Source organism: Oncorhynchus mykiss, chromosome 27 (genome assembly GCF_013265735.2).
Source record: "Oncorhynchus mykiss isolate Arlee chromosome 27, USDA_OmykA_1.1, whole genome shotgun sequence".
Classification (NCBI taxonomy): Eukaryota; Metazoa; Chordata; class Actinopteri; order Salmoniformes; family Salmonidae; genus Oncorhynchus; species Oncorhynchus mykiss.
The window spans coordinates 4,315,945-4,341,935 of NC_048591.1; the positions used below are offsets into that span (position 1 = coordinate 4,315,945).

Below are 25,991 nucleotides of genomic sequence, written 5' to 3' on the forward strand. Positions count from 1 at the left end.
AAGCACAGTGGCTAGGAAAAACTCCCTAGAAAGGCCAGAACCTAGGGAAGAAACCTAGAGAGGAACGAGGCTATGAGGGGTGGCCAGTCCTCTTCTGGCTGTGCCGGGTGGAGATTATAACAGAACATGGCCAAGATGTTCAAATGTTCATAGATGACGAGCAGGGTCAAATAATAATAATCACAGTGGTTGTAGAGGGTGCAACAGGTTAGCACCTCAGAAGTAAATGTCAGTTGGCTTTTCATAGCTGATCATTCAGAGAATCTCTACCGCTCCTGCTGTCTCTAGAGAGTTGAAAACAGCAGGTCTGGGACAGGTAGCACATTCGGTGAACAGGTCAGGGTTCCATAGCCACAGGCAGAACAGTTGAAACTGGAGCAGCAGCACGACCAGGTGGACTGGGGACAGAAAGGAGTCATCAGGCCAGGTAGTCCTGAGGCATGGTCCTAGGGCTCAGGTCCTCAGAAAGAAAGAGAGAAAGAAAGAGAGAATTAGAGAGAGAGAATTAGAGAGCATATTTAAATTCACATAGAACACCGGATAAGACAGGAGAAATACTCCAGATATAACAGAGTGACCCTAGCCCCTCGACCTAAACTATAGCAGCATAAATACTGGAGGCTGAGGCAGGAGGGGTCGGGAGACACTATGGCCCCGTCCGACGATACCCCCAGACAGGGCCACACAGGCAGGATATAACCCCACCCACTTTGCCAAAGCACAGCACCCACACCACTAGAGGGATATTTCCAACCACCAACTTACCATCCTAAGACAAGGCCTAGTATAGCCCACAAAGATATCCCCCACGGCACAACCCAAAGGGGGGCGCCAACCCGGACAGGAAGATCACGTCAGTGACTCAACCCACTCAAGTGATACACCCCTCCTAGGGACGGCACCAGTAAGCCAGTGACTCAGCCCCTGTAATAGGGTTTGAGGCAGAGAATCCCAGTGGAGAGAGGGGAACTGGCCAGGTAGAGACAGCAAGGGCAGTTTGTTGCTCCAGTGCCTTTCCGTTCACCTTCACACTCCTGGGCCAGACTACACTCAATCATAGGACCTACTGAAGAGATGAGTCTTCAATAAAGACTTAAAGGTTGAGACCGAGTCTACATATCTCACATGGATAGGCAGACCATTCCATAAAAATGGAGCTCTATAGGAGAAAGCCCTGCCTCCAGCTGTTTGCTTAGAAATTATTGGGACAACAAGGCCTGCGTCTTGTGACCTTAGCGTACGGTAGGTATGTATGGCAGGACCAAATCGGAAAGATAGGTAGGTAGTTCTTATGCCTTGCTACAGTGAGATATGTGCCTTGCTACCGTGATATATAGGCCAAGACAATAAGAAGACACAGTGGCAGAATAAATTCAACCACAACTTTGTTTCATCACAAAACCAGAGAGCAACCTCTGTCCACAAAGCATGTGACATGTAACAAACAGTTACATTACCTACAGCATAGTCAGGCAAGTTAATGTCTCCGACATTTTCAGACTACTAAACAACTATTAATTTAGAAGCACAGAGTTACCGCAAGTTGCAAGGAAACAGGAGCTGCTTCCACTATTCCAGCACCATTTCAACTTCAATATTTCAACATAATCAAATCACCTACACTTAGTCTAATACAGTGATACCAAAAACAATTTAGTCCAATCAACATAAGCTAAATATGATGTGGCTGTCCATGGTTCTGATTTCTTTGTGTATGCATGCTTGCGTGCAAGTAGAAAAACATGTTGACTCACCCAGTTTGTAGAGAAACGCCAATGCCATCCTCCTCTCTTTCATGAGACGAAACGGTCTATAACTCGGTCATACATTACGCTTTAAGTTTTTGATGTCATAGGCTACCTGGCTAAAAAGCTCGCTAGCCTAACTTCCTTTCATGGGCAACGTTAGCTAGTTAACATTAGCCTACTACAACTAGCTACATATTGAACTTCTATCCTCTCAGGCCAGGGGCACAAAGTATGACTTTATGGTTGGATCAGAATCGCCATTAAAATCAATGGCCAGTACGGAGAATTAAGTAAAACCCACAAGTCCAAATCCCTGAGTTATGAAGGACAGTTTTAGCTAGTTAGCTAGCCTCCAGAGGACAACAACACAATGAGATGGGGCTGAGGAGTATTTATGTCTGTAATAAAGCCCTTTTGTGTGGAAAAACTCATTCCAACTGGCTGGGTCTGGCTCCCCAGTGGGTGAGCCTGGTTCCCAAGTGGGTGGGCCTATGCTTCTGCCCATATTAACTAATGTATATAGGCCTAGGCTACAATATGCCCATATAAAGGAATGTATATATAATATTTGTAGCCATACGTGATTTAATGAAAAGCAGCAAACATATGCATTTAATGAAAGACTCATGAACACAATCTTGCAATAGTCTATAGCTGGCTTCACACACAGCTTCCCCAGCGCTTCACAGCTTCCCGGGTAAACTCGACATATTGTAGCCTCACGGGAATGAACGAGCTGTAGCGGTGCTTCAGGTGAGTTTCATTCATCCTCTTGCGAATTGAAGGAAAAGTATGATACCCTAAAGCCTGGCTTCCTTTGACACTCATGAACACATGCCTCTGAATACAGATATCAGTTAGTCACAGTGGGCCACATCCTAACTGGAGATCTGTGCACGTAACTCCGACTTTCATGTATATCATTCATGAGTATCAATTTGAGACTAAATTTGAGTTAAGAGCATGGATCTCAAGTTAGGATTCGGCTTATTAGTATTAATAAGCTAATAAAACAAAATACCTATTCAGGATAACCTCCCTTGTTGAATATTTATCTTTGTTGCCCTCATATATACACACACACACATATATATATATATATATATATATATACATATATATATATATATATATACACACACACACACAAACACAAACACATATATATATATGGGAGGTTATCCTGAATAGGTATCTTGTTTTATTAGCTTATTAATACTAATTGGGAAGACACTGGTTGAATTAACATTGTTTCCACATTAAACCAACGTGGAATAGACGATGACTTGACGTCTGTTCCCAGTGGGATTTAGCAAATGCTTTTGTCCAAAGTGACTTACATATGGGTGGCGCCAGCGGGAATCAAATCCACAGCCCTTGGTTTGCAAGTGCATACGTCATGCTATTCATTCTGTGTTCTATTTCATTCTGTGGTAGCCCTGCACTTGGAGGCAGATGAGTTCTGGGATTATGAGCATCAGGTGGACCTGGAGGCTTTCAGCACTAACACCTTCTACAGCATCCTACTAAAACACAGTGTGTCTGTCACCGCTAGACTGAGCCAGCTCAGAGGAGAGGTATAACCTTGCAGAAATGGAATAACAATAGTATTATAGAATTATAATGTAACTCTATAGGATTAGATTTTTTTATTTTTATAGATTGAGCAACATGATCTCACAAACTCACAGCTATTTGACATTTATATACTGTATGTACATGTATTTCTATAGGTAAGCCAAACCTCGCACCAAACCTCTCACTCTCTCACCTTCCCAAGCCTCAAATATCCCGAACGCAAAGTCCAAGTAAATCGAGACAATGTCATATTGTATAGTCTTCTCATATTGTATGACATATTGGAATGCTTGTGTTTTTTTGGGTTACACCCGTTTTTCACCATATTCAGGGCCGGTCCTAGCCTTTTTGGGGCCCTAAGCACCTCATGGGCAAAACATTTTAGTGGCCCCACTTTTTTAAAAGCGGAGAGAAGAAAATGACATTTAAAAATAAGTTTGCTGCAATTCTACAGATTTTTGTCATGGGGTGGAGAGAAGATTTAGCAATTTTATAAAAGATTTTATGCAATTCTACTCATTTTGTTTTGGGGGCACAGAGACAAATGTGCAGTTTTATCGCTAATTTCCATCAATTATACACATTTTGCCATAGAGTTGAGATACATTTTTGTAGTTTAAAAGAATTTTCTGCAATTCTACACATTTTTCCATTAGTTATGCCATGTCCTTTATTCCTCGGAGAGAGGGGTTACAGTCAAGGTGTGCCATTATCAACGGCAACCCTGGAGCAATTAGGGTTAAGTGCCTTGCCCAAGTGCACATCGGCACATTTTTCACCTTGTTGTCTCGGGTATTTGAACTAGCAACATTTGGAGGTCAGGGCCCCTGCGCAAGTGCCCTGCATGCCTGGTTGGTCATTTGACCATGATTAGTACAAGTTTAGATAACTGGCTAAACTTTCTTTGTGAACCCTGTTTCGGAGACAGAAACTTGCTATGCTCTACAGTGTTTGTTTGTGTGTGTGCAGGTGAAGGACCTGTATCAGGGGGTGATGGACAAGCTGAAGGGGCTCCAGCTGCAGCCGGGCTGGTCTGCAGTTGGGAAGACCAGGGAGGGCTATGAGAGGCTGCGGAGGCAGGTGTGTGTTGCCCTGACCTGAATCAAATACATGATACGCTGTACAAACACCAACGGAGCTAATGAAATAGTCCCCGAAGTGCAAACATCAAGCTAAATCAAGTGCACCTTGTATTTGACCCAGGTCTCATTGTTTCACGTGCATTGCATTCTATACTAACATTGTGGTAGGTAAAGTACTGCAATACCAGATGCTATCCCCCTGTTGACATAAGAGGGCATTGTCATGTGCCACTGTGATCCGCTGTTGCCTCCATATCTCCCACTAAACACCACCAGGTGGAGCAGGAGGTGATCCGACGTAGGTCCCTGGCCCAGCAGCTCAGGCATCTCTTGGACAGTCAGCTCGGGGTCCTGAGGACAGAGCTGATGGCCCAGCAGACGGTGCACAGGACCTTCGGGGCCCATCTCAGGGAGTGTGTGAGGCTACTGGGCCAAGCAGTGGACAACACTGACCACCCTCTCTGGGATGAACACCCACAACAGTAATGTCTGAATCTGTGTCCCTTGTCTCTTCCTGTCATGCCTGTGTGTTCTGGAAAGAGCTTTGAACTACAGCTGTTTTTAATTGGCCAGGGGTATTAATGAGAATATTACAGTTTTTCTCAATCCCGTACAAGCATGTCTTGTACCAATGTTGTCATTTTACAAAACAAAGTCCACAAAAACACAGAACTCGGTGGCCTTTTGCAAAACTCAAAACATAAAAACATTAATCAAAACTATATTATACTGTCAAAATTTCTAAATGAATAAATTCATCAAAAGACCACGACTGCCTGCGAAAAGATTAACGCAACCATACTTCTCTCGAGTCAAAGTGAACAAAAAAGAAACATTTTTAAAAATCCAGAAGATCAACACATTTTCTTTGTAGAAACTAAATCATGATGGTCAAAATTGGAAGAACAACTATCCAAAGGTGCATAATTATGGGTCATTACTCTCCTTTTATGCATATTTCACCAAACAATTTTAAACACATAAAAGTGCACGCTGACCAGGTCGCTAGGTCGCTAGGTGTACGGTGTTTTCTCAGACACATTGGTGCGGCTGGCTTCCGGGTTGGATGCGCGCTGTGTTAAGAAGCAGTGCGGCTTATTCTACAATGTAGAAAATAGTAAAAATATAAAGGAAAAACCCTTGAATGAGTAGGTGTGTCCAAACGTTTGACTGGCACTGTATGTACAAGTAGTACCAGTACCAGATCAATGAGCATCAGTACGAGGTATTTGAGGTAGATATGTACATGAAGGCAGGGTAAAGTGACTAGGCATCTGAATGGATAATATTTGTAAAATAAAGAACAGAGTATCAACAGCAAATGATGATTGTGAAAGTGTGTGTGTGGGAGTATGCGTGTGTGTGCTGTGTCGGTATGCGTGTATGTGTTATGTGTGCGGCTGGCTTCCGGTTTGGATGCAGCTGTGTAGTGTTTGTGAATGTGTCAGGGGTTTGTGTGGGAGTGACAGTGTAGTGTGTGTGAGTGAGTGAGTTTGTTTGTTTGTTGTGTATATCATGTCTAGTGAGTGTGAGTAGGGTCAGTGCAGATCGTTTGTGTACCATTAATTGATGATTTAGCAGTCTGGCTTTTTAGTAGTCTTATGGCTTGTTTGCTGGATGGTAGCAGAGAGAACCGTTTATGGCTTGGGTGGCATTTTTTCAGGCCTTCCTCTGAAACTACCTAATATAGAGGTCCTGGATGGTGGGGAGCTCAGCCCCAGTGATGTACTGGGCTGTCCGTACCACCCTTTGTAGCGCTTTGCTGTCAAGGGTGGTGAAATTGCCATACCAAGCGGTGATGCAGCCAGTCAAGATGCTCTCGATGGTGCAGCTGTAGACATTTGAGGATTTGAGGGCCCATGCCAAATCTTTTCTGCCTACTGGGGGAAAGAGGAGCTGTCGTGTCCACTTCACGACTGTGTGGGTGTGTGTGGTCCATGTTAAGTCCTTAATGACGTGGACGCCAAGGAACTTGAAGCTCTTGACTTGCTCCACAACAACCCCGTCGATGTGGATGGGGGCATGCTCTCCCCTCTTTCTCCTATAGTCCACAATCAGCTCCTTGGTCTTACTGACGTTGAGGGAGAGGTTGTTGTCCTGGCACCACACTGCTAAGTCTCTGACCTCCTCCCTGTAGGCTGACTCATCGCCATCGGTGATCAGGCCTACCACGTCTGTGTCGTCAGCAAACTTGGTGATGGTGTTTGAGTCATGCAAAGCCATGCAGTTGTGGGAGAACAGGGAGGACAGGAGGGGACTAAGCACACACCTGAGGAGCCCTCGTGTTGAGAGTCAGCGTGGAGGAAAAGTTGTTGCCTACCGTTACCACCAGGGCCTGGTGGGGGTTCAGTCCCAGGGTCCACAGCTCGGTGATGAGCTTGTTTATCCTTGCCTTCAACAGCAGTTATATGCTGATCAATTAACAACAATGGAGAAATGAAAAACATCAGGAATACAGCAGCCCTTTAGAACAGGAGCTCTACAGCCAAGTTAGATAGACCTTGCTATGATGAGAGCTTTGTGGTACACAGTTAGAACCTTGAGTTTTCCCAATGCCTGACAATGTTACCTGACCAGAAATAAACTCTGGGCCCTATGATCTTTAATACAGTGTTGTTCAGAGGGTGGCGTCACTGGCATCCGAGATGGCAGAGCAGGTGTCGGGGGAGTGCCAACGACAGGGGGCATGGGCGACCCTGGGAGAGGGCACAGGGGCGAAACTTCTGTGTCCCGACACTGGCTCAGTCCTTAGCAAGGAGGACATCATAGGTGAGACCTCTTACCATACTGCACCAAGCTTGAAACCGAATGCTTAATCATTAAATAACATATACAGTATCTTACAGTACAGGCACACAACTGCAATAAACAGTCATTCTAGAATCTATTATCTGTCCCTGCTAAATTTCAGAAGTTCACAGAAATACATATTTTATATGAATGAAGATAAAAAAAAATAGTAGTTACACACAGGAGTCACCATGATTTGTGTTGCGTTCACTCCAAAGCTGTAGCAAGTGAAATGACACCACCTTGTGGTAGAAAGATGTTATGTTTTTGTCAATGGGACAATATACGTATAATGCAAATCAGCCTATGTTCCAGTCAGATTAATTTTGCTTCATAGACACATTGGCTGTGGTAAGAGACTTAAGTCAGATTTACTGAAATATTGTTATAAAGTTTGACATATTGCTTCCTATGAGGTGGATCAAATTATTTTCCAACTTCATTTCTTCCAGCCCCTGACGGGTCAGTGCGTGCCTGTGGAGCGGTCCAAACAGACTCTGTCACAGGTCTCATACTACCGAAACCCCACACCCACATGCTCCTGGCCAGCGGGCACAGTATGCCAGTGCCCCCTGACTTCTTCCTCCACCCTCAGACTGGCAGACTGCTGCCCGTAGCTGGCAACGTGGGCTATGACCCAGCCAGCTCTATCCTAGTCTTCACAACAGACTCATGTACAGGTGAGTCAAGAGCGCTGTGTGGTAACCACAACTAGAGATCGATAGTACATGCATTACGACTTTGTAATGCACTTTAACTTTGTAGGTTTACGTACAAAACACATACAAACAATTCACTCTCACTTTTTAAAGGAATAGTAGTGATTTAGATTCACTCAAATCCAAATGTATGATATAGACAAGGTTGTAGATACTTAAAAATGTCCTGCTCCTTGTTATCAGGGGATATGAGAAAGTGGGAGTTTCCCCTCCTGCCGTTTGTGCCATACCCCCTCTCCCGCCATTCAGCCCAGCCCGTGACCACCCAACTGAGAGGCCTCCGCCCTGGACAAAGACTGCTGCTAGGGAGACCCATGTGTGACCCTGACACAGGCGTCCTGGTGCCCATTTTAGCTGTGACCATCCACCCTCAGACTGGGCTGGTGTACCCCCTGGGAGGTGTGCATGTGTGCCCCCTCACCCGACTGCCCCAGCCCATCCAGGTGGGCTCTCCCATGTTGGACCCCATGACAGGAAATGTGGTGCTGATTGCCGGAGTCAGTCTAGATCCAATAACAGGTCAGTACTGCCTGGGTGAACAAATTACCCCCATAAATACTGTAGTATTACTATATTTATATACTATTCACTGTAGTGTTTTACAGGCTTTACTAAAGTGTTTTTGCGGTCACCTTATAGGCCTACTGTCATTAGCGTATGGATTGGTTGCGCATTGGTGTCTAGTTGTAGGTTAGTTTTCTCGTGAAATTGTTGACTGGAGCAAATCGAGTCTGAGTCAAGACCAAGAGACAAGAAGGGGGACAAGGGGTCTGAGATAGAGTCAAGGCCGCGACCAGAAAAATACGAGTCCAATTCAAGACCATGATTGTAATTTTGTCAAATCACCACCATACTAAGAGTTCCAAATGCCCAGTATGGATTTATAAAATAATGATTATAATCTCAATGATTTTCTGATTGAATCTTTTCAGTTTTTGTTGGAAATCAGGATTTTTCTTTGCTGGTCTCTGGGGATATGAAACTAGCTAGTTAAGTCAGCCATTGGATAGGCCATCAGAAGCTAGATAAAGGCATCTACCATTCAACTTTACAAAAACTTATAGAAACTTCTGCCTTCTTGAAGGCCAACAAGTCACTGAGCAGTAGTTTTCCTATGGTCCGGCTAGCTAGCTTTTATTGCCGGCTAGTTTGCAGAGGATGCAGCAGGTGTTATCAAGGTGGATGTTGTAGCTCATTTGTTAGCTTCTCCTTTTTCAAAAATAACTTTCAAAAATAAGTTCATTTTCAAATTATCATCATCTGATGAGTGGGACTGTGCCATCTCTATGAAAATAACTTGTGTGTGAAACATTGTTGCATTTAACGTAGAACTGACAGTATTTTAGCAACATGAAATTGTATTAAAATCTGTTCATATACACCCCCAGGAAGAATATGATACTGAAAAAAAAAAATAATAATCTGACAAGCGACCAATTTGGTCATTTTCACGTTTTCATAAATTCTTAGAATGTTTGGGAATTACGTATACTAAGGCATTTGTGAAAATGTTATAGCAATCAATGTAGAGTGAGAAAGCGGCTATGGGTTTGGACAATTTATAGACACTGCAGTGGATAGTGATTTACATTTGTGGATTGGTGATTTACATTTGTGGATTGGGGATTTACATTTGTGGATTGGGGATTTACATTTGTGGATTGGGGATTTACATTTGCGAATACATTTGGTATGATGTTGATCCCATACACCTCACTCTGACCATTTTTACTCGCCGGAGCAGAGCTGGTTAGGCTGTTTACATTTTATCTACAGCGTACTTGACTAACTATCTTTTTTTGCCCTAATGTTTACTGACACTGGTCATATTCAGCAGTTGTTGCACGTTTGTAAATTCATCAGTTGTTCTGCGCTCTGGCACAGTCAGAAGAGAGTGCTCTGAAATCGGAGTAGATTGCCAGAGTGAATTTGCGAACGCAAGACATATGCTAACTGTATAACAGTTGTTCAAGTTATGGCAAGCTAACCAGATGACGCCTGCATCTCTAGCTGTGTATAGCCACCGAAAAACAATATGATATGAGGGGAAAAAGTCAGTCACTCACCCACTCCTCCAATGGCAAGACATGACATCCTTCTAGCACAGGCCTGGGCAATTATTTTCCATGGAGGGCCACATTAGAATATTTTTTTTTGCCATTGCAGGCCAGAATCTTATTACAAAATCAAATCAAGACCCCTGTTTGGGTCAATTAACATCTGTGACTCTAGCTGTCTGCATCTGGGGCTTCCCTAAAACATGATACCAGGTGAATCCAGGTGAAAAGCTGTTAAACTGTTAAATCCACTTCAATCAGTTTAGATGAAGGGAAGGTTAAAGAAGGATTTTTAAGCCTTGAGACATGGATTTGGTATCAAATCAAATCAAATTTTATTTGTCAAATACACATGGTTAGCAGATGTTAATGCAAGTGCAGCGAAATGCTTGTGCTTCTAGTTCCGATCATGCAGTAATATCTAGTAATCTAACAATTTCACAACAACTACCTTTTGCACACAAGTGTAAAGGAATGAATAAGAATATGTACATTTAAATATATGGATGAGCGATGGCCGAACGGCATAGGCAAGATGTAGTAGATGATGTAGAGTACAGTATAACCATATGAGATAAGTAATATAGGGTATGTAAACATTATATAAAGTGGCAATGTTTAAAGTGACTAGTGATACATTTATTACATCCAATTTGTAATTATTAAAGTGGCTAGAGATTTGAGTCAGTATGTTGGCAACAGCCACTCAATGTTAGTGATGGCTGTTTAACAGTCTGATGGCCTTGAGAAAGAAGCCGTTTTTCAGTCTCTCGGTCCCAGCTTTGATGCACCTGTATCATCCTTCTGGATGATAGCGGGGTGAACAGGCAGTGTCTCGGGTGGTCGTTGTCCTTGATGATCTTTTTGGCCTTCCTGTGACATTGGGTGGTGTAGGTGTCCTGGAGGGCAGGTAGTTTGCCCTGGTGATGCATTGTACAGACCTCACTACCCTCTGGAGAGCCTTCCGGTTGTGGGCGGAGCAGTTGTCGTCCCAGGCGGTGATACAGCCCGACAGGATGCTCTCAATTGTGCATCTGTAAAAGTTTGTGAGTGTTTTTGGTCACAAGCTGAATTTCTTCAGCCTCCTGAGGTTGAAGAGACGCTGTTGCGCCTTCTTCACCACTGTCTGTGTGGGTGGACCATTTCAGTTTGTCTGTGATATGTACGCCGAGGTACTTACAACTCCTCCCAATCTGCAGACAGTTCTGTACAGTATGCATGAAGCAAGGATTTTAAAGTTTAATGAAAACGTTCCAAAGCTCCCTGGCTCTGGGCATGGAACGCAGTAGACTTGTTGTGTTTAACTTTAAGCTGTTTGAGAACCTGAGCAAATAAATGGGAGGTAAAGTTAGACCCCAGATCTGACTGAATGATTTTTGGAATCCCAAATGTTGAAATAAATTGAGTTAACGCTTTAACTACTGATTTTGAAGTTATGGTACGCAAGGAACTGCCGGATATCTGGTTGCTTGACACATAACAGTTAATAAGTAGCTATGACCTGACTTGGACCTTGGTAAAGGCCCAACACAATCGATAATAAGATGCTCAAAAGGTTGCCCTATGGCTGGTATTGGATACAAAGGTGCTGGCTTTACAACCTGGTTTGGCTTGCTTGTGCGCTGACACGTATCACAAGTTTTAATAAACTGAGATACATCCCGCTTTAAACTTGGCCAGAAAAAAATAACGAAGTATGCGATCATAGGTTTTACGAACACCCATATGACCTGCCACATCACCATGTGAAGTTTGCAACACTTTATTTGGCAAAGTAGTATGTACAACTATTTGAAAGACTGGTTCTCCTAGACCCTGATCATAGCGTGGAACCCATTTCCTGACCAACAGCCCAACAAGAAGAAAATAACACTGAGCACTATTCCTCACCACTAAATCAGGAACAACTTTATCAAACAGATCAGCTAAGTTAGTGTCGGCCTTTTGCTCAGCCATCAATGAATCTCTAGAACTAGGCAACTGTCCTGTCTGGAGTTTGACTGGCAACTCAAGACTTTCTGGCTTACTCTTACTCTGAAACATTTTGGTTGCCATCTACCAGGGACACTACACCATCTGAAATAAAGGCTGAAAAATCACAGTGGGAAGACTGAGAATCAAACTCAACGAGTGGCTGAAAAAGCTCACCCTGGTGGTCAGAGGCTACAACAAGACTTGCCATCACAGCAGGTTTAACTTGACCTGACTTTTTCGATTTAAGCAGAGGACAATCTTTCTTCCAATGCCCTTCAACTAAACAGTAGCGACAGGTATTAGCATTAACCGGTGCTTTAAGTTCTCCAGAGCCAAACTTCTGCTGAGGTCTTTGGAAAGAAGCCCCAGAAAAAGGTGACCTACTATTCTCAGGAGTAAAGTTATTTTTATGGTACATGTCACTGTTTGACTCAAAATGGCTTTTATGTGTTAGCCTGTACTCATCTGCAAGGATTGCTGTATCACTTGGAGACTTAGCTTTACGTTCATTCATGTATGTAGTAACCTGGTCAGACACAGAATTTTTGAACTGTTCTAACACAATCAAATTAGACAGACCCTCAAAAGTACTGTGAGCGGACCAACTAATTGGGCGTCACTCTAAAGCGGGAAGGTGGAATAAACGAGTCAGGAGTAGGTTTTCTTGATTGAACACAGTTCTCTATTGAGGGTATTTGGTCAACACAAACACTCCAACATAATCAATGAAAATCTCCCAAGGAAAAACATACATCTTCTTCTCCAGATCAAACAGGAACACAATAGGATGATCTTTAAACTACAACAACGGTCACGGGATTGTCACCGTCTTAGTGGTTCTTCAGTCTTGGTGGCCATCTTCCAGAGATAGTTTTCCCCCCCTCTCTGCTGGTTCCATACTCTCTCTTTGAAGGAGAATATGTCATTAGTACTGTCAGCTGTGCTTAATTGCCTCTGGTTACCTTGCCTCCCATGCCTTGTTGGGCTACTATCCGTGAGCCCAGCCTGCCCTCTGGTGGTCCTTCGACATACCTTCCCCTTCAGGACCGAACCGGAGGGTCGGGCGCCAGTCTTGGTCACGTCGGGACAGCGCGTCTGCATTCCCGTTCCTCGATCCGGCCCTGTGGATGACATGGAAAGAGAACGGTTGTAAAGACAAAAAACATCTGGCTATTCTGTTGTTATTGTTTCTCTTACCAGCCATCCACGTGAGGGGCACATGGTCAGTAACTAATGCAAACCTCCGACCCAGTAGGTAGTACCGGAGATAATCGAGGGCCCACTTCATGACTAAGGCCTCTTTCTCTACAGTAGCATACCTCTGTTCTCGATCGCTGAGCTTCCTACTTATGAAGAGAATCGGCTTCTCTGCTTCGCCTTTACCCTAAGCTAGTACGGCCCCGAGCCCCGTATCCGAGGCGTCAACCTGCACAATGAACTCTTGTGAGAAGTCCAGAGCCTGTAGAACGGGATCAGAACACAGGCCATCTTTTAGCAATTGAAAGGCCTCTTCCGTCTCGTCTTTCCACTCTACCTGGTTTGGCAGGTTTTTCTTGATGAGGTTTGTGAGGGGGTTGGCAATGGTTGCATATCCCGGGATAAAACAGCGATAATATCCCGTTATCCCTAAGAAGGCCCGAACGTCTCACTTGGTCCGGGGTCGAGGCCAGTCACGAATTGCCCTGGTCTTCTCTGCCTGTGGGCGTATTTTCCCATTCCCCACGGTGTACCCCAGGTATTCCGCTTTGGACAGGCCCAGGCAGAATTTATTTGGATTGGCTGTCAACCCTGTGGCTTCCAAACTCACGAGCACCGCCTGTAATCGCAGGAGGTAACTATCCCAGTCCTCGCTGTGGATGACCACATCGTCTATGTATGCCGCTGCATACTCTTGATGGGGTCGTAGAATGGCATCAATGAGGCGTTGGAAAGTTGCAGCGGCACTATGCAGTCTTTGAGCGATCCTCCGGAGCCACCAGGCACTTGCCAATATCCCTTCGTCAAATCCAGGGTGGTGATGAACTTGGCCTTTCCTAAGCGCTCCAAGAGTTCATCCACGCGGGGCATGGGATACGCATCGAATGTAGAGATGGCATTCACGCCCCTAAAATCGTTGCAGAGTCTCATACTACCATCGGATTTGGGGACCAGGACTATGGGACTGGACCACTCACTCGTCGATGGCTCGATCACGCCCAGCGATGACTCTGCGAGCCTCAGGAATCCTGTAAGGGCGGATATGCACCTTCTTCCCGGGTTCAGTGTGGATATGGTGGAACAGGACATCTGTTTGTCCTGGGAATGGAGAGAATATTCGACCGAAGTTCATAATCAGCTTGTCTAGCTGTCTTGACTGCTCCGGCAGGAGAGTTTGGTAGAGCCTCCTCTTTTCCTTTGCCCTCCAGGGCCATCAAAGCCACCTCCTCCTCTCGTCCATGGTACGTCTTCAACAGGTTTACGTGATAGAGTTGGACCTTCTTCCTCCAGTCAGGTTGCTTGGTGAGGTAACTGACCGGTGAGACCCTTTTCATTACCTCGTAGGGTCCCCTCCACTGCACCAGCAAGCGATGTTCGGCCGTGGGCACGAGCACCATCACTTTCTCTCCCACGGTGAACTCACGGTGGAAGAAGATGGACATACAGAATTTCTTCTTGAGAAAAAGGGCTAGAGATGCAGCTCAGCAAACACGGAGACAGTTATTGCATTTGCAGGAGTAAGTGAATAGATTGTTTACTTGTAGCATTAATAAAATAAAACATAAAAAATTACTTGAAGCATTAATAAAAATATATTTTTTTGTTTTACTTGTAGCATTAATAAAAAAAAAATATATTTTTTTACTTGTAGCATTAATAAACAAATATATAGAAAAATATTTACTTGTAGCATTTCACACATCTCGAAAACGATTCTCGCGCTTCCATGGGGCAGAAGTCACACTGTTGTGATTCTATATGGCCAGATTGCTAGCAAGAATGACAAGACATTGCCATGTGTGGGGGATCGTAACTGGCTCATTTCAGCATGTTTCGTCTTGTTATTGATAACGAATCTTGTTTCATGGTGTTTTAACTGATTTCATGTAAATGCAAATATGGCAAAAATTCGCTAGCTAGCTACTAGTAACTAACAACTGTAATGACGTATGAAACAGTAAGTGGTCATTGTGCACATTTATTTGCTTTCAATAAACAATGGAGACAAAATATAGTTTACATGTTAACCATGTAAGACAAACTCGTCTGTTTGTCCCATGACTGCACGTGTGTCAATTTTGTTGTTAAAGTGACAGAGAACACAAGGTATTGTGGTTAGTGATAGGTTAAGACAGTTGAATGTTAATCAGGCTTTAGATTGAATGAATTACTAATATCAATATGGAGCATTAGTGATCCCATATTTTACCTAGCTAAATTCAGGTAAATATTATTTGCCTGTTGTTCATATTGCGTCGTTGTTTTTCTGTTCAGAATAATCCATATTGTTACGGCACGGATACTATTCTGTAATAATAGGTGATCCAACTTCGGAAAGCAAGGAAGAGAGAGAACAGAGAGAGGGGAGGCCCACAGAAGAGAAACGTATAATATTCCTCTCAAGCCAGAGGAAGTAGTACATGCTGAACATTACCTCTAAAAAAAAAGAAAGATGCCACTTCTGACATGTTCTGTGTGTATAAACTGTTAGATCCTGATGCTCTATACAGTGCCTTCAGAAAGTATTTAAACCCCTAGTATTACAATGGCGCTAGAGGAGATGGCTGCCATTTTACGGTCTCCTAACCAATTGTGTTATTGTGTATGTTTATACGCGTTATTTGTAACTTATTTTGTCCATAATATTTCTGCCACCGTCTCTTATGACCGAAAAGAGCTTCTAGATATCAGGACAGCGATTATTCACCTCGTACTGGAAGAAGATTTTTTCTTTAACGAGTCAGAAGCAAAGGATTTACCTCAGACACCAGACAAGGCCCTCATCCCCATCATTCGCAGGAGAAAGAGACAGAGATATCGGGGACGTAGGTCGGGGTGCCTTGTAAGGATCCGATGGCGAGTGGGTAATTTGGCTTTACCATTAGTCCTATTCGCCAACGTACATAAAATAGATGAACTACGTTCACGTATATCCTACCAACGCCTGAGGTAGAGTATCTAATGATAAGCTGTAGACCACACTATTTACCAAGAGAGTTTTCACCTATATTCTATATTCTCCATCTATTTACCACCAAAAACCGATGCTGGCACTAAGACAGCACTCAATGAGCTGTATAAGGCCATAAGCAAACAGGAAATCGCTCATCCTCATATGTTTTACCTAATTTCTACCAACATATTAAATGAGCAACCAGAGGTAAAAAAAAAAACTCTAGACCACCTTTACTCGCCCTCCATTTGGCAGATCTGACCATAATTCTATCCTCCTGATTCCTGAAAAAGTAAAGCAGGAAGCACCAGTGACTCGGTCAATAAAAAAGTGATCAGATGACGCAGATGCTAAGCTACAGGACTGTTTTGCTAGCACAGACTGGAATATGTTCCAGGATTCTTCTGCTATTGAGGAGTACACCACATCAGTCACTGGCTTTGTCAATAAGTGTATCGATGACGTCGTCCATTCAAAAATCATATTAAACACTTATTGGTTATAGAGTCCATTTAACTTATTATGTGATGCATCTCTGTGTGCAAATGTTTACTCCTGAACTTATTTAGGCTTGCCATAACAAAGGAGTTGAATAGTTAGTTTTACTCAAGACATTTCAGCTTTTCATTTTTTATTCATATTTATGTTGATTAATTTATTCATACTATTTCATCCTTCCACACATATTTATTGCTACCCAAGCCGGCTGGTCGTTCGGTTGCCAGAGACGCGACCCAGTCGTTCAGTCTTTTTGTTCTGTATCTATGGATGTGACCCAGTCGTTCGTTCGTTCTAAATGTTCCATTGCCATACTGGCTGGCAACGTTCTTATCCCTTGCTTGCTAGCTAGCCAACTACGGCTAACTTAGTCACGTCTAACAGTGCAGCCAGAATAACAGCAAAGTTGCTGCATTTGTGTTTGTTTAAACTGTTTTCTAGTGACATTTATATGGGTACATCCATAACAATAAACTAATGATATGCGATTTCGCCAGGCGTAGAAAATGTGCTCTCATTAGGACACTTTTTCAGAGGAGCTAGCCAACAAGACAGCTAACACAATCACTTCAAACTGAAGTTGGAAAGACTGCAAACTACCTGCACTTCGTTTCATTTTACCTGCTTTCTATTGATAGTTCTTTGTATATAATTATCCATAAAAATTATGCTGATTCATGATTTCGACAGGCTGAGAAAAGGTGTCTGTCTCATCCTGACTCCCATCATTACTATGGGACATCTGGAGATTGAATTTGAATATGGAAACAATGTTGCAAATGTTGGAAACAGACAGCAAGGTTTATACAAATCTCCCTGTTAACTAAATGTTAGTCTAAAAGAAATGTGAGATAATGACTAGAGGCTTTTTATAGTGGAGATCAAGTTTATAAAGTGCCTGGCTGGGTTGATAAGACAGTCGATTGAGCAGTCAAATGGAACAGAGTAAATAGGCATTTTAACATCAAATTTAGCTTGTGGAATAGACACCGGCTGGAATGCAGTTTTAGCCAATTAGCATTCAGGATTAGACCCACCCGTTGGATAAAATCGAGCACACAGCCATGCAATCTCCATAGACAAACATGGGCAGTAGAATGGCCATACTGAAGAGACCAGTTAAGTCAAATTTCTGCCCTGCTTGGGCTGCCCCGGTCAACTATAAGTGCTGTTATTGTGACATGGAAACGCCTAGGAGCAACAACGGCGCAGCCGCGAAGTGGTAGGTCTCACAAGCTCACAGAACACGAATGCAGAGTATAAAAATCATCTGTCCTCGGTTGCAACACTCACTACCTAGTTCCAAACTACCTCTGGAAGCAACATCAGCACAAGAACTGTTCGTTCCATGGCCGAGCAGCTTTACACAAGCCTAAGATCACCATGAGCAATACCAAGTGTCGGATGGAGTGGTGTAAATCTCGCCGCTATTGGACTCTGGAGCAGTTGAAAAGTGTTCTCTGGAGTATGGAATCACAAATCACCATCGGGCAGTCCGACAGATGAATCTGGGTTTGGCGTATGCGAGGAGAACGCTACCTGCCCCAATGCATAGTGCCCATGATTTTGGAAGGAGATGTTCGACGAGCACGTGTCCACATACTGGTCATGTGTGTGTTCCCATCACTGAAGGCATCACTGAAGGCCGCGGTTACCATTCCAGTTAGCAGCTGCAGCTGTGAGAGCTCTTTCAGTTTATTAAGATGTCTACATACCTGCTTAGGAGCCCAATGACCCAAGATAGAATGCATCATGATAATTGACGTAGAAATACATACTAACACGCTTGGAAAATCGGACAAATATGCAATATAGTTTGATGCTACCCCCAACAGGATAGTCGTTTTCAGCTGACAAATAAGCAATATGTATTGATGCTACCCTCAACAGGACAGTCGTTTTCAGCTGACAAATAGGCAATATATCGTTTTTTCTTGTTTAATTAAACAGGTAGAAATATTGTCCTTGACCTTGGAATCTGATGTATTACCACAAATATTATAAAATCATGATTTTCAAGTGTTTGGTGCATGAGTTTCTACATATTATCTGCAAAAGTTTTCTGTGTACCCCCCACTACAGTTATAATACAAGCCTACTGCTAATGTGAGTTTACGCAGGTGCAACATAATCCAAAGTGTGGCATAACCCTTTGAAATATGTTGCAAGTGCGCAAAGCATGAAAATCTCACATTAGTTTTGACCAACATCATTAGTTATTTTTTTCAATCAAATATTGGACATTGTTTATGAAAACATTGCAACAAAAATAATACATACCTTTTCCAACAAGTTGTCTGTAAGGAAAATGACAACATATTTATGCACTCGGCACAGCCAGAAGAGGACTGGCCACCCCTCATAGCCTGGTTCCTCTCTAGGTTTCTTCCTAGGTTTTGGCCGTTCTAGGGAGTTTTTCCAAGCCACTGTGCTTCTACACCTGCATTGCTTGCTGTTTGGGGTTTTAGGCTGGGTTTCTGTACAGCACTTTGATATATCAGCTGATGTAAGAAGGGCTTTATAAATACATTTGATTTGTAATTTGTACTATTAACAATATATTCCATGGGTTTACTGACCACAATCCATTGAACTAATATTAAAAAGTTGTGATTATTTGGTGTTAGGAGAGCACAGTGCATGGAAGGAAGCAGTGAGATATGTGACATATCGTTGTTTCTGCAAAATGTTCACTGCTAACGTGGGAGACCAAGAGTACGGGGTGCTTCATTTCGGTCGTGCAGAGACCCCCACTCCGAGTCAGGTCTGAGCCCCGGATGTTCTGAATGTCAAGTGACGTTCCCTGTTGCTGTCCTTTCAGAATCACGAACCTGCCACACACTGAAGGCCCAAAGGTTCTCCACTGCGCAAACTTGTCTATAATAGATATGAATGCTGTTAAGATACCGTATTAATGTTTCAAGAAAGGAGTGTATATATTTGGCCTGGTTTTATGCGCTGACTGAATGGAAGCTGATGATTATGAGATTTTATTACTCCGCTGGTCTCGGGGAGAAATGAAGAGTCCTCACTGTCCGAGACCGAGACCGAGTCAAGACCGAGTCAAGACCGAGTACAAATGTTTACGACACCGAGACAAGACCAAGACACTCAATATATGGTCTTGAGACCTGATTCCAGACCAGTCTGGAGTACTACAACACTAGTAAGCCCTACATGATCAAGGGATACTACAGTGTGTAGTATAGTATTCTCCAGTATACAACAAAATTCTATAGTAAACACCCCTCAACAATCGAGGGGATTCTACAGTGTGTAGTATAGTATTCTCCAGTATACTACACAATTCTAAGTAAGCCTTAGTATCGAGGGATACTACAGTGTCTAGTATTCTACAGTATACTACAACATTCTAAAGCAAGTATTACACATGGCCAAGGGATAGTACCATGTATAGTATAGTATTCTAAAGTATACTACAAATGTCTATAGTAAGCACTACATTATCTAGGGATACTACAGTGTGGAGTATAGGATTCTACAGTATACTACAGTTTACTTCATAATTCTATAGAATTCTATAGTAAGTATTATAGTATTCTATAGTAAGCTTTAGTATATTTTTATGTGGGTACTACCCAACTTCCATGGACGTTTGATGCAGTCCCAATACGGGCACCATACTGGTGTTTTGAAACACTAAACAATGTTATACCAATTATTTTGGGTTTTAAGATCTAGCTGAAGCAGAGTTAAAAGTAGCTCTGCAAAAAAGACAATAGCCTATTAACTGGTGACTTAACCATAATTAGGACCATGAGTTTTCCCTGACCACTTGACCTGAACCAGGAAAAACTGTAACTAGGACACTAAGTTTCTCTGGGTCAGGTCAAATGGTAAGGACAAACTCCTGGCCCTACACATAATGTCATATCCCTCTCTCTAGGAGCGGTGCTTCCAGTAGGCGGCCTCCTCCTGGGCGAGTCCTTCATCGAGCCCCTGAGCAGCATGGTGGTCCGGGTGGGCGGCGGTAGCATCCGGGCTGGGAAGCTGGTGCCTCATGCCGGGGGATTCCAGACTCTACTGAACAGCCAGACTCTGGTTGCCCGTATCCGCCTGGTGGAGCTTCTGCGTGGGCTCAGAGAGGACTGGGGCTCTGGGGAGATGCGTTTGCTGGGTCTGCAGGCCCAGAGGAAGGAGTCTGAGCTGGGACGGATCCAGGCTGCAGCCAAGGAGTTGGAGCAGGCCTGGGGGAAAGGGCTACACTGTCACCTGCAGCTGCTGAGCCGGCTGGAGACCCTGCTGGACTGGGCCTGGGGCGTTGTCCAAGATGGTGGCGTCCAAGGTAGGTTGTTTTCACACCTGCTTGTGTACTTAACTTTTTGTCCAGGATCAGCCTTAACCCACGGTAACCAACAACTGGATAGCTTATCATTGCTTTTGTTTAGGTGTGTCAGAGGTGTAAATGCATTGAAACGATCAAATCCATAAGAGGCACCCAGCATTATACCTGTTGTGGACATTGCCATCGCATTAGTAGAAATCCCATATATAAAGATATAAATCCTTATTATTTTGTTTTAATGATTTTCAAATTAAGAGTCATTATTTTCTGTATAGCCTACACTTTCTTGTTCTGAACTTCTCACGCTGGTGGGATATAAGGAGTCGGGATGGTTATGGTTTTGTGACAGCGACCGCAAGGTTAGCCTCTGACGGATTTGACAGCTCCAATACAGTCTTAACAAGAGCAATAATAAGCTATGCGTTTGTCGGTTACAGCGGGTTAACGATGATCTGATTGAATCCTTACTGCTAATCCAGATGTTTAGAAATAGAGAGAATGGAAGGCCAAGTTTAGGCCCATCAGTTAGTTTTGTCCGTCAAAAAGTTCCGCTGTCTTCCTGGCCGCCCCTTATTCCCACTTCTTTCGGGGTAAAAAGGGTTAGGAGTTATGAGTACCTGACATCTGTATCCTACTTCCTTAGGAGAAATACATCTCCCTGGTGCTGATCTGTCCCTGCCGGCACTGCCTGGGATGGAGTATCCTGATCCACAGGGCTCTGGCCTAACGGTCCCCATCCTGGGGGCTCAAATGGACCCTGTGTCAGGACTCGCTGTCCCCCTGGCTGGAACCATGGAGGACCCAGATGGCAAAGGTGATTGGATGATGGATGGATGGACTGACTGATTGCCTGATACAGAAGTACATTTAATATATTTGCCATACATTTATAGTATATCATATCAGTATTTCTGTGCTACTGTATGTTATTCGACAGGACTAGTTGCGATTCGTTTTGGGGCCCTGACAGTGGACCCTGTAACAGGGGTGCTGGCTCCTGTTGTGGGGGTTCGCCTGGATGTGTCCAGACAGACTGTTGTGCCTGTTACTGCTTCATACTGCCTGGCTCTGGGAGATAATACTGACAGTGTGCTGGTAAGAAAGATAAATTACACTGGTTGCGTTTCTTTTCAACACGTTCAACTTGGCCATTGTGAGTATACATGTTCCCAAAATGACAGGTAAAGCACACAAGGTGGCTCCAACACGTTGCGTTTGAGTGCTTTTCAGTCCCTTGTTCAAACAACTAACATAATCAACACATAGTGGTTGAGTTCCATAGGATAAATCACACATATCTCTTTTTGACTTATTGTGGATGCCAGGTGGAGGCCCTGCAGAAGGAGTGGTGTCTGAGGAACAGGTACTGGAAAGAGGAGAAACAGAAGGAGGAGGAGCTGCTAGGGGATCTGGATGCAGCTCTGCAGCACTGTGTCCTTGTGGCCACTCAGGAGGACTCTGAGCAGGTAAGCTGAACTAGGCTGGGCAGGCAGATGGATGGGGCTGCTCAGTCCTCAACAAACAGGAAATGATTTGTCTCATGCTGAATTGTTTGAACGCATACATGTCCTTTTGATTTATGTTCATCTCCCTAGTGGCATTAGTGTATAATGGAGATCTTTATCCATTCTTTGTGTGTGTGTGTGTGTGTGTGTGTGTGTGTGTGTGTGTGTGTGTGTGTGTGTGTGTGTGTGTGTGTGTGTGTGTGTGTGTGTGTGTGTGTGTGTGTGTGTGTGTGTGTGTGTGTGTGTGCACTGTAGGCCAACTGGGTGGACAATGAGAGGCAACTGAGGGAGGCTGCAGCAGAGCTTCATGAGGCTGGCCAGTCAGAAGCCCAGAGGAGAGCATCCCAGCTCTCAGACCTGTCTCTGCTCCTGCCTCCTCACGTTCTGCTCATCCTCACTCAAGGTATTGCAAGTCTGGCGTAACTTCAGTTAATCGTTAGAGAGTGGATTTGGATAGGCTTATCCATAGCTCAAAGCTATATTGTAATATGCTTTTGATTGCATATTAGGCTACCTTGTGATGTGTGTGTACATTTTATGGATTTGAACTTCATTTAGAATAAGGAATTCAGAGGAGGAGAGTAACAGTGGAAAAAGTGGTGGCTGGGATTGAGCCCCGGTCTCCGGTGGGGAATCATAAATGTGGCTTATACTGTGTTACCACAACTCAGCACGTGTCTGTGTGTGTCTCACTGTGTTTAGGTGATGATAAGGAGTGGGAGCAGCAGTGCTGTTGGCAGACAGAGCTGGTGGCTGGGCTGGACAGGGTGAACGTGTGCGTGGAGAAACTGCAGCAAGACCAGGAAAGATGGACAGCACAGAGAAGAGAGCAGACGCCATCAATCCATGTCATGGTCAGATCTAGCATAGTTCAATCCGATTATGCAAACATATAGATCAAGTAAACACTAGGGGCCGGTTTCCCGGACATAGATTAAGCTTAGTCCTAGACTAAAAAGCTTGCTCACTAGAAAAATATAATCATTTTACGGTGAAGATGAATTGTATAATTTATTAAGGGGAGATGGATCGTAATCGGCATGTTAATGTACAAGAAATGAATGTGTCACAATGACTCACAAATATGGACATGTGTTGTTTTGAGTCTCTCTTGTATGTCTCCCAGGATGGGAAACTGAGACAGAGAGAAATATGGGAGCAGCTAAACTCCAGGCAGGCAGAACTAGATGCTGCTCTTATAGCGCTGCGTTGTGTCCGAGAACTCTGCCAACTCCGTGCAGATACAGCGCAGGTAAGCACAGGCGGAAAGCAATACAATCACGGTCAGTTATGATACAGCCTGGATTAAAACCAGGGTGTCTGTAGTGATGCCTCAAGCACTGAGATGCAGTTCCTTAGGCCACTGTGCCACTCAGGAGCCCAATTGGGAAGGTGACCAATGTTTTGCTGTTTTGGCTTTGTACTCCAGAACTTTGGATTTGATACAATGACTATGAGGTTAAAGTGCAGACTGTCAGCTTTATTTTCATGGTAAATAATGTATAATGTCATTTTGTAGTCACTTTTATAGTAAATAAGAATATAATATGTTTCTAAACACATCTACATTAATATGGATGCTAATGTGATTACGGATAATGATGAGTGAGAAAGTTACAGAAGCACAAATATCATCCCCCCCAAAAAAATGTTAGGTTAGCATGTCTTGGGGGCATGATATTTGTACCTCTAACTTTCTCACTCATCGTTACTCACGATTCATTCAGGATTATCCTTAGTCTTGGTATCATCCACATTAATGTAGAAGTGTTTAGAAACAAATTATATTCTTATTTACAATAAAAGTGACTCCAAAGTGACAAAATGATGCATTATTTACCATTAATTTCTATTGGGTACAAAAGCAATTGAAACACAACCAAAACAAACAGCAAATCCATCCGAACAATTTGAAGAGTCACAACCTTGATGTCGTCATTGCGTGCTGTGCATATTGGACCAAATACATAATATATTTTGATTTGTTTAAAACTTTTTTGGTTACTACATGATTCCATATGTGGTATTTCATAGTTTGGATGTCTTCACTATTAATCTACAATTTTGAAAATAGTAAAAATAAAGAGAAACCCTTGAATGAGTAGGTTTTCTAAAACTTTTGACCAGTAGTGTATACTGTAAGTGTATGGGGGGACTATGTACAAAAAGTGCTGTAATTTCTATAAGGTTCACCTGACATGGATGAACTTTATCTTTGACCTAATAGTCATTGTATAATTTCACAAACAATTGTTCAGGTTCCCAATATTTTTGGAGCTCACTGTATATTTGTTATTGAATGAACTATCTCTTTAATATAGTCGACTCGTGTTGCCATTGAGCGTATCTTTCTATCCAGTCTGTGTTATCAGGTTCCTTCTGGTACAAGGAGTTTGGGCTGGCCAGGCTGATGGTCCCCAGTAACCCTCTGAAGGTGGTGTCGTTGACCCAGCAGAAAGCTGTGCCTCTCATGGAGCGACTCATTCAGCTTCTGGAGGAGAACAAAGAGCCAAGTCTCTCCCCGAGCACCTACCGCCAGCGCATCTCTGGTACCTCAGCAAGCATTATGTTGCATTTTTCAGTCTTGTTTTTTTTTTCTGATAAGGATGTTGTTTTCATAGCTTTTTTTTGTCAAATGTGTGTTTGTAGGTTTGTCAACAAAACAGACGTTTGGTTTGGAGACATGTTCTCGTGCATGGACAGAGTCCGTGCCTGTGGTTAAAGGTAGGCGCAATAGACAGTGGTCCTAGTGGTTCAGTTGGCTCGGTTGGTTGGAGCATGGTACTGGCAACACTAGTGTTGTGGGTTGTCACAGAAAGACTTAGACTCTAAATGATCACACTGTTCTATGCAATAGAACCATTCTACTGCGGTTGCTCGTTGTTCATAAAGACTGCCTTATCTAGTAAAAAGGATTACTGTTGTTTAACAGTGAGAGATATCTATGAAGGAATCTCCACCCAGTCTCTGAGAGACCCAATGAAGGAACAGCCTCAGGACCAGGATTCGAAGGGCCTCAGTGTCCCCCAGCCCAGTCCTCCTCACTCACAGACAGCTCACAGAAAAGCTGCCATCTCTGACATGCACTCACAAGGTAAGATTTAATTGATTCATGATTTAATAAATGAATTGCCTTTACTTCATCATAGGCTCTGCTGATCATATTTATGAAGAGTCCTAACGATATCCCATTGCTTCACAGAGGGCGAGCCTATGAAAGAATCTGTTCAGCAGTCACATGTCTGTGTCCCCACACTGTCAGGTAAAGAACAACATTGAAAGGTGCTGTTTATTACACAAAAAGACTTAACATGACTATTATGTTGTTTTCACTGTAACTGTGTGCAGAGAAATTGTAATCTCATCTCGTTTCAATTCTACTCAAGTGCTTTGAATATGTCTCTACCTTGTGGGCAACATATTGACTACGTATAGTGTTTGGACGAATTACAGAGGTTCTCAAACACGATCACAAGGATGACTTGTTGTAAAAAAGTAGCCCTGAGATAAGTTATGAGTGTTTCATAATGGCATGTAAATGTTTGTGTGACCTGCTATATGTGTACAGTATGTGTGCATAGTAT

The 25,991-nt window shown here is 43.3% G+C and overlaps 1 protein-coding gene across 2 annotated transcripts in view; it reads left to right on the plus strand.

The window, feature by feature from the left end:
- Positions 1–25,991, plus strand: part of si:dkey-103g5.4 — a 48,840-nt gene that overhangs the window by 3,664 nt on the left and 19,185 nt on the right. Inside the window, exons 5-21 of one of the 2 annotated variants that reach the window (XM_036965312.1) lie at positions 3,186–3,325; positions 4,296–4,406; positions 4,685–4,890; positions 7,020–7,177; positions 7,651–7,878; positions 8,101–8,436; positions 20,504–20,902; positions 21,546–21,716; positions 21,840–21,997; positions 22,228–22,368; positions 22,663–22,810; positions 23,110–23,261; positions 23,534–23,659; positions 24,767–24,956; positions 25,057–25,131; positions 25,340–25,501; positions 25,610–25,669. In XM_036965312.1, the coding sequence (XP_036821207.1) occupies positions 3,186–3,325; positions 4,296–4,406; positions 4,685–4,890; positions 7,020–7,177; positions 7,651–7,878; positions 8,101–8,436; positions 20,504–20,902; positions 21,546–21,716; positions 21,840–21,997; positions 22,228–22,368; positions 22,663–22,810; positions 23,110–23,261; positions 23,534–23,659; positions 24,767–24,956; positions 25,057–25,131; positions 25,340–25,501; positions 25,610–25,669 (2,961 nt within the window). The remainder of the gene's footprint in view (positions 1–3,185; positions 3,326–4,295; positions 4,407–4,684; positions 4,891–7,019; positions 7,178–7,650; positions 7,879–8,100; positions 8,437–20,503; positions 20,903–21,545; positions 21,717–21,839; positions 21,998–22,227; positions 22,369–22,662; positions 22,811–23,109; positions 23,262–23,533; positions 23,660–24,766; positions 24,957–25,056; positions 25,132–25,339; positions 25,502–25,609; positions 25,670–25,991) is intronic. The other variant, XM_036965313.1, reaches the window with a different exon arrangement.